We start from the raw sequence: 9574 nt of genomic DNA on the forward strand, positions 1-9574 counted from the left end.
GGAAGTCAGCTGCCAACTGCGACATGCAAGCTCGGATCAATGATGAGCTTTGTTTTTGGCATTTGAGACCGTTCTTTAGCATTCAAATATTGTGTTTGGAGGCCTCGGAATCACTGATATTGGGTTGAAAGTCAAACTAAAGACTTTTCCTACATAAATCTGATCATAAAATGTGGATACTTGAAAACACTGCACTACAAAAATCAACTTCTAACAAGAAAACGTATTGCTGGCAGCACTGACAGCTACAAAGTGTGTAATTAGAAATGAATACAGTGAATAAAAAACATTCCAGGAACCATATTGTTTCTCAAACTACGGTGGTCAAAGCACTTAATTTGGTTTCTTGAGTAAAAGTACAGATAGTAGGCTACTGGGCAGTGATACCGGTATCACTTAAAGGTGCACTATGTATCTTTTTATGTGGAAAAAAAAACAACAACCTTGCTATTTGTGCATTTTTGACCTTTTCATGACTCGGTGGCATTAAAAAGTCAAATACACGCAAATATCAACTTGCATAATGCACCTTTAAGTAAAGGTACTGAGAAACAGTATGTGCTTGAGTACTCAAAGTAGAAAGCACAAATCGGTGTGAAAATAGCTTATTTAGAAATAGTTACAAAAATACGGGCAAATCTTATTTGTACGTGATGTGGCTTTGACAGCACAATTGCACTGCGCCACCTGCTGTTCTGGATTGTGCATTATAAGGTTTGAACTGGAACAAAATATGTGGCCAACTGTGATTACTGGTCTTCCTCTAGCTTTTGTTGAAATGCTGTGGAGTATGCTGTATTATGTTTCTCTTTCAAATGTGTATGAAGAGTCCTCAATGAAAAAATATTAAAGTACAGATCAAAAACGCCACTTAGGTCAATATACTTAGTTACTGACCACCTCTAAACAGCTCCACTCCCACCTGTACCAGCAGTACAGTAGTGACAGTGTGGATTATACACTGATGCACCAATTCCAGCACTATTTGCATTATATTAGTTGTGAAACAGCAACATGTCTTTGAACTATGTAATACCATTTATTGCATTTCATAAATGTCATGGAGAGGAAATGTGGTTAACCGACACGCTGTACATGTAATTTATAATTAATCTCTCAGCACACAACGTCTCGCACACAACTTCCTGTTTAGCTGCTCACATTGTGTACACCCTGTACCTTTACTCTGGGTGTTTTGGTGGATGGTACTTTCAGAGTTCACAGAGCTTGCAGAATTATTGAATTTAACAATGTGAAGTCATATTTAATAGCATTTGCAAACTGTTTTGTTTTATTTCTATTGTGTAATAGTGTTCAAGGTGACATGCCAAATTATATGGAAATTGTACACAACGTAAACCAGGCACTTTGTTGGTTCACATCTCAAAGTTTGGGTTAAACAACCCCCAGAGGCAGCTGTGGGAATTAAACATGCTAAAAACAATAAACGAACCTCAGTTTTCAGCCAACAACATGATGACAAATCAATGGTGCCGTGATAAAAGCAGTTTGAATGTAGAGTTGTTCAGAACGGATCTGGTGATGGTTTAATGATGGGATTTAAAATGCAGAGAACACTATTATGTAAAAAAAAAAAAAAAAAAAAAAAAATCTAGGAAATGCACACAGAGATGAAGCTGTTAGTGAATTGTGTTGAATGAAGTGAAACACAAAGTACGTTTTTGGTTTGGAGGCAACATGAAACGCCCCATTTAACCGTTTTGAATTCTGTAGTTTGGATCATTTTGGAAGCAAGCAGGTTCTTTATTTGCCACTTTTGGACACAGTCTGTATTGCCTTGATCCACTCCTTGCGCTCCTCAGCTGTGGCGGCCTGAAAATAGTAGTGAGTCTCATCCGATGATATGATTTCAAATAGGTTCCCCTCGATATCATACTTCTTAGCTGCAAAAAAAAAAGAAAAAAGAAACACCATGAGAATAACATGTTATGAATCTATGCAAATTTATGTAAGTGCACCACCCACCGTCAGGCACGTAATCAACTGCGGTGACCACGCTGGAGCGCAAGTGTATGGAGCCCAGGGGATCATCTTCCTGAGTGGAACATAACAATGCAATGCAATACATTAGCATCACATGGCACCTGTGAGTAGGGCTGCCCACTGCATTAGCCCGCGTAGTTACCTTTGTGGGATCGTAGTAATGGAGATAAGCCGGGTCATCTCGCAGGATGAACTTTCGCACCTTCCAGTTCTTTATTCTGTGCCCCTACACAACAGGAGATTGCTATTGTCACATTGTGGGAAGAGAAACACACTACTCTACTATTATTTCATTTTATAATAATAAATAATAATAATAATAATTAAACATTTTGGCAAGGCTTCACCTCACCAGCCGACATTAATTAGACTTGAATCTGTGCAAGAATATGTATTTAAAACTACTGAATTAAAATCCCATGCTGACAATGTATGAATGTACGCCTTGTATCATCATAAACATGTGCACTGTGAATCCAAATCATATGATAAACAACATGGCACGTCCATATAATGCCCCGTTTTTCTGATAATGCACAAGAAGGCCAGCTGAGATACGTGTGCATAACAGGTCTTTCATTTATATTCAGCCCATGTTGTCTGCACAGTGCGGTAAATTAGGGGCGCGCTCTGCTGCAGACAAAGTGCGCCTCTCTCGCCTGCATGTGTGAGCGGCGTGATACCTGTTTGAGTAAGCAGCCCTGCTTTATGATATTCCCTCTGAACTCCTCCTTCAGCAGAACATCCTCATCACTGGAGTAGCCCTCACAGAAGAACCCGCTGTCAGCCTGTCCACAACAGAGAATTTCACTTTGATAATCAGCACATGATACCTGTTCAAAAGCGTAGGGAATACTTTGGATGCTAACACACACAAAAAAACATTTTTTTAAACTGTGACGTGATTGATGATATGTTTTGGTGACATTATTTGTTAACTACAGTTGTCAATCGGTAAATTGACTGTTTGTGAGCTTTTTCGCTCATGCTTCCTCATGAGTAATCTGATATTGCGCTTCCTAAAACAGACCTGCGAAGTAAGCTGATGTCATGAGTTAGGGTCCCCCTTCTCCAGGAGAGAACGTCCAACATACCGTATGGCCATACCGCCTTTACGATGCCCAATCCCGTCAGACCTTGGAAGCTAAGCAGGGAAGGGCCTGGTCGGTACTTGAATGGGAGACCGTTTGGGAACACCAGGAAGCCTAGCGAATGTAGTGAGTGAGTGAGTGGTTGGTGGTGGTCGGAGGGGCCGATGGCGCAGACTGGTTGCCTCGCTTCTGTCAGTCTACCCCAGGGCAGCTGTGGCTACAATAGTAGCTTACCACCACCAAGTATGGAATGAATGAATAATGCAATGTAAAGCGTCTTTGAGTGTCCCGAAAAGCGCTATATAAAACCGATGCATTATTATTATTATTTTTATTAACACAACTGGTGTTTAAAGTAGTGCCCCTAGAGGCCATAAGCACCACTGGAGGTGTCGTAGCATGTTGCGTTTTTTTACTCATTAATTGTCCGTGGGAATACTACGCTGACAGAAAAGACAAAGGGAGAGAGATATATAATTTTTTTCACTCAATCTTGGCTGTAAATACTGTTGAAGTGGCGCTAGCCCGCAGTTAGCTTTGCCCATTAGCCTGTTAGCTTCTTCTTCGTGATTCAATTTGTGTGTATTGGTGGCTCCGACCCAGAGGCAGCATAGTTGCAATTGTGTTTTTTGGCTATAGACACCAGGGGGAGATGAAAGACCATCCCAGAGGGACTATGAAAAAGATACTTACTAAAAACTTATTAAAAACATGTTAAATGTTAAATGTTTTACATTTTGAAATACAGTCTAATAATATTTAAATTTAAATTTAAATATATAAAAATAATTATGATATTAGTAAATCTACCCATGATATTTTACACTTAAATTAAGAAAAAAGACCTCCCTGCACTCAAAATTAGATAAAAACAATTCTTAATTTATTTTGAAAAAAGATTGTTGTTGATATTTTTTCTTGATTTAAGTGTTGAGAACAGCTTTCTTAAAATGAGTTATTTATATCAAGGGCAAATTTACAGATTTTTATTTATTTCTAGATTAATTGCAGCATTGAATTGACCTGGAGCAACGGCACACACAGTGAACACTAGCAAAGGAACAGTTGAACTGTGAAAGCTTATTGAACAAGGGCAAAAAAGTTTAAAAAACAAACAAACAAACAAGCCAGTACAAATGACTACTTTCCCAAAACCATTAGAATAATGGGAAACTCCTGTATGACTGAAAGTTTCCGCAAACTTATCTAAACTGCTTTACATCAGTTTGTTAGTCCAGAAAATAGTATTATGTAACATCAGTGTATAAATGGGCTGTAAAACTCAAAGTTATTCATAGTATTAAAATTGTACATGCAGTATTACTAAATTATACTCAGCTGGACTGGGTTATTTGTGTCAGTGTGAAATAAACAGGGATTCTATGTTACCAAAAACTAAACACCCATTTATTTCTCTGTTACTTGTCTGCCCTGGCTTTTGTTTTGTTTTTTACTTCCCCAAGCCCTTTGAGATTCGACAAAGAGCCATTTTTTTTGGATAGCCGCTGTACAGGAGCTCCCCCCTGGCTCTATGCTGTTTTTCCTTTTAACTAAAGGTTGAACTCACAAAGTAGTAGAGTGCATCCGTCTGGTCCAGCAGCACAGACTTCTCTACGCTGTGGGCGCCCTCTTTAGACGTGTCTCCTGCCGGCTGGAGGAAGCCCTCGTTCAGCAGTCCTGTCCCAAGCATCAGGCCCTCGGGACGGTTCCTCGCCTTGTCTTTGAAGATGAGCCAGTCCACCACGGTCACACCTACCCATGGAATCGAACTGTAAAGTGACGTTCATGACCACATCGACTCTTTTGATGAAGCTATACTCTAACAATTATTGGACAAAGTGGTTTTGGCTGTGTCTATTTTCTCACAGCACAGAGTTATATCCGTTTAAACTACACACATTAGCACAAGTACAAGTGACTGTAGATGTGGGAGGCATGTGTACCGGTGAAGCAGTAGTTGAAGGCCTTGTTGTCCCGCTCCACTCTCTGCTCCTTCACGCCCTCCTCCTGGTCCTTCATCTCAGCGTACAGTTGGCTGTGGAGACATAGAAATGTGACTTTAATCTGTGACATTTGGTGCATCCAACCAGACATCCACCAGAGGGCACTCAAGGCACGTTTGTCTCCACCTACAACTGAGTAGAGATTGATATGATATGTTCCATTACATAAAGTATGATAAAAAGAGTGTTTAAGATTGTGGTTCCCAGCCGTTTTGGGCCTAACTTACACATGAGTGTTATTTTTAGTGCAGTGCATACCCTTATTGCTCCATCGTATTGAGTAATATTTCTATTCATACTTTCTCTATTGCTTTCACTTCCGCCCGTCTTTCCTCCTTTACATAACAGTGATATCATGCCGTGTGAATCCGACCTGAGATTAACCGTCTCGGGCAGGCGGATGGAACGCCGGGTGGACTTTCGGGCGAACTTCTTGCCCCCCTGCAGACAAGAAATGGCCCTCTTGATGTCTTTGACCCACATCTCCCGCTCCTCCATGTGAGACGCCTGGAAGAAGTGATCCTGCTTCTTCTCCGTGCTGATCTTGAACACAAGCTGCAGCACACATGCAACAAAGGCTTATTTTGAGATAGCATTGTGTTCACGGAGTTCGGACGACCCATAGTGTCACAGCCTACTGTTAATAAAAAATATTTAGTTGCTGACGAAGCCTGGTGTGGTGAGTGGCAAAACATCTCCAATCTGAAAACGACCAGATAACGTTACTTACTGCTCTTTTGCTGTAATCCTGACACGGGCTGGTTAGCGTGGCTCCTTTCAGTGGGATCATTCCTTTTGGTGACTGGTCAGTTTTCTTCTTGTAAAATTCAACTCCATCTTCGGACAAGATCACCCACACGGCGTTCCATGTGTTCAGCAGGGTGCCCTGCAAAACAAGTTTACAAATAGTATCATTATACATTTTCAACGCTCAAGGACTCACTTGGGTGAATGTGAACTGCGGCTGGGGAATGGATCAAAATGAAAGCACTGGTTGGTTGAAAAAGGAGAAATGAATCCACTACTTTTCATCACTTCATTTTCTCAGTTTTAGCCACATTATGCAACTCGACTCAACTCGTAATAAAGATGGTATCTACTGTGTTTGCAAATACATCACTCACTTTGGAGCAGGGAGTGACCAAGTGACCAGAAAGTAGTGCACAGTTATGAACTGTTATGTATGACCTGGCAGCTCGCTGTGGAGACAATAGGTGGACTATATTTTGGGAGGAAAAGGGATGAACTGTGAAGGGAACTACCTGCTCTGGAGAACTGAACTAATACTGAGACCAAATAAAAAGGTCATTCATTATAAATGTAGAATAATTCTCTTCCTCCTGAGAGAGCAGATTGCAGCTGGACCGCTTCTCTCTCCTACACCATCAACACTTTCCCTTCAAGTCCAAATTACGGAGCTAAACCAGAGAAGGATTTGCTCATATTTTGCATAACACTGACTTTCAGATTGTAAACAACTGCATGCACATACCCCCCCCCCCCCCCCCCCCCCCATGTATTTCCCATGTCTTGGTGATTTTATGTATGTGCTTTACCTTAACTTAACCTGATTGGATTTTTGCATCTCTTCTTTTGTAAGACGCATTGAGATGCCTTGTGTACAAAATGCGCAGTATCAATAAACATACCTCACCTTGCCTAAATACTGCATTTGTTATTCATAATGAAACATTAATATAGTTTTAATAGCCATTATTTATCATTCATAAGCACTTAAACAGATGCTACAACAAAGTGCTTCATCCTAAAACATGTACAATAGGTTCCCCCCTGGGGCCGGATTCGCCTGAAAAAGAGATTCTTAATCTCAGTGGGACTTTTCTGGTTAAATACAGGTCAAATAAATTAACAATAACATGTGGGAACAAATCTGCATTTTTCGGGTAGGAAAATCGGAAAGAGGTTTGAACAGTAAATCAGTCACTACTTAGTTAGTCACTACTAAGGCGTTTATGAATGATTAACACATGATAAAGTATTTTTAAAAATACATTTATACAGATGCTTTGCTTATGCTAAACAATGTGTGATTAAAACTGTACGTCTTTGCAAAACGAGAAAATCATGACACAAGGTGGGACAATGTGTTCTGTTATGGTGAAAACAAAATGCGGCTCTCCAGCACATCTGTTGCCACTAAAATAAATCCGTTTTAGTTTTGTACAACTAAAATTTGCAGTCCACAAATAACAGAGTTGGGACAAAAATAATGGTTGTTGCTCTGGAATCCATTTGTAATAATCCCACGTTCAATAATACACAACACACCGGCACCAATGACAAACAAACACCACTTGCTCAATATTTACTTATGAAATGTGTGGAGGGTAAGCAGCGCTGTTTAGAAATAATAACCCTTGTACTGCAATAATGAGCCGGAGTCTCTTTAAATATTATGCAACGACCCGATAAAAGACAACTTCAGTACTTCAGGGGTTGATCTCCAGCTGTTACCAGAATGACTATTTTTGTCACTGAGCCATAGCAGGAAGTGGTTTTTTTTTTTTTTTTTTTACATCAGTAGAAATGAAGTGTTCCTTTGGTCAATGTGTCATCACTTAGACTCACACAGATCCCGCAGAGTTTGACAGTACATCAGAAAGAACTGCTAACTTAGCATGAGAGTGCAAAAAGAGTTGATGCAATTCAGCTTGTGGATTGTAGTAAAGAAGTTCGAACGTTCAACTGCGTATTGCACCAACCCATAATACATACTGTAGCGCTCGCGACACCATAATGACTGATCTTTAATAACAGCCATTCTTATTCTAATACAACTTCAACTGCTATTATGTGTTCAATTGAAACTCAACTCATCAAATACTTGCATAGTTTCTCACTGCTGTTGTCACCAGGACCCAAGTAGTTCAATCAATATGTTCAATGTTCATCTGGACATATCTTAACACAATGAGCTAAACATTTGGCGATTTCTCCTAATCCTTTAAGAGCCCAAAGTGAATGGTGACCTTAACAGTACATGAGTAGGTCAAGGTCAAGGTCAAATTTATTTATAGAGCACATTTACTATCGCTGCCCAAAGTGCTGTACACAGGCAATACAAAGTGTCAACAAAGTTAAAATACATTACATAACAAAAAAAAATAGCAATAATAATAACCACCAATCTGCTGAGTAATAAAATATAGATATATAACAATGAGATGGGACACAGGGAAATAGTATTAAACTCAGGAAAACCGTAACACTTGCTGAAATCTGGAAAAAATAAATTGTTTTCAATGCCTATGCTACCCACTTTCTAGATTTGCAATGTTAAGAATGAAAGGAAGGAGTTCAGTTGTTGCGTTTTACCTTCTTGACCAGGTAGCCCTCTCGGATCTGCTCTGGCTCCATGTCTCGTGTACGTTTGTGCAGCTTTAAACTTTAGCTTTATGTTCATGTTGAGAGTACTTCTGTATAACAGTCACACCCTCCCACTCAGACAGGAAGTACTCCGCCACACGGTGGTGTCAACACTGGTCAGCCTGCTTCCTCTTGTATCATAAGATAAACAGTGGCAGAACTTGAGAATAAAAAGAGAGTTTCATTAAGTTTCTGCTTCATAAATATAATGTGGCAAATGTTTCAACTTCTCTCATGACAAAAGCCTGGTTTAATTTGCCTTCAATTTCCCGTAACTATAATTGGAAGAAAGAAAAAAGATATAGTACAAAATAGTCACATAGGCACACATTTAGTCAGACACTGGGGCTATTTCTGGAGCAAACTTCCTCTTTTTGGCCGTTACTGAAAGCGTTCTGAATGTATTGCTGTATAAACCAAAGGTCGCGGTGCAGATGAAAAAGGCAGAGAGAGAGAGAGAGAGAGACCAAAAAAAAGTCTTTCTTTTCAATTTACCGCACGTTTTGACCCACTGACTACAGTTTAAGGGAAGAAGTCAGGCAGGCCGATCTGAACAGTTCTTGTATTCGTGTTTAACTTAAGCCTATTGGAGCAATCGTGGAAATCTACTGGGCTTGAAAATGAATCTTATAGTGCTAGTCTCGCCCCGGGTTCCTCTGGGTAATTTGACAAGAATTCACTTTTCACACGTTGTGGTTTTTGCAGAAGTGTGAAAGTGTTCCTCTGCAAGCAAAAGCAGAAATCAATTATCGCTTATGGAATTAGATATTTCACCCATGAATGAAATAAAGACAATTATTGATTTTATAATTGTTGCTCCTTTTGGCTGAGAATGTTTATTTTTAGAGAGCTCGTGTCCATGGTGCTGTTGGCTGAACATGAAGCTTACAAAATACAGTTTCCAAATGAGTATTGCATTTATTAAGGGAAAGAAAAATCCAAACCTATCTTGTCCTATAAGATTAGCTGATTCACCAGTTTTTGTTCAATTTCATTGGCCACTCCCAAGCCTGATGAGCAAGTTTGTTGAGTCACGAAACTGTTGCCTTGAGACCCATCCGACAAACAAAGAAAGCTACAAAATCCCAT

The 9574-nt window shown here is 39.8% G+C and overlaps 1 protein-coding gene across 1 annotated transcript; it reads right to left on the reverse strand.

The window, feature by feature from the left end:
• Nucleotides 1-1033: 1033 nt before the first annotated feature.
• plek (pleckstrin) lies at nucleotides 1034-8542 on the reverse strand. Its single transcript, XM_079559970.1, has 9 exons — nucleotides 8435-8542; nucleotides 5829-5984; nucleotides 5472-5653; nucleotides 5039-5130; nucleotides 4663-4847; nucleotides 2688-2792; nucleotides 2147-2230; nucleotides 1987-2056; nucleotides 1034-1904 (listed from the first exon to the last, which is right to left on the reverse strand). Exons 1-9 carry the CDS (start codon nucleotides 8474-8476, stop codon nucleotides 1765-1767), a joined length of 1056 nt encoding a protein of 351 aa, XP_079416096.1. The 5' UTR covers nucleotides 8477-8542; the 3' UTR covers nucleotides 1034-1764.
• Nucleotides 8543-9574: the final 1032 nt, after the last annotated feature.

The sequence above is a fragment of the Gobius niger genome (genome assembly GCF_951799975.1).
Source record: "Gobius niger genome assembly, chromosome: 7".
In the NCBI taxonomy this organism is placed as follows: Eukaryota; Metazoa; Chordata; class Actinopteri; order Gobiiformes; family Gobiidae; genus Gobius; species Gobius niger.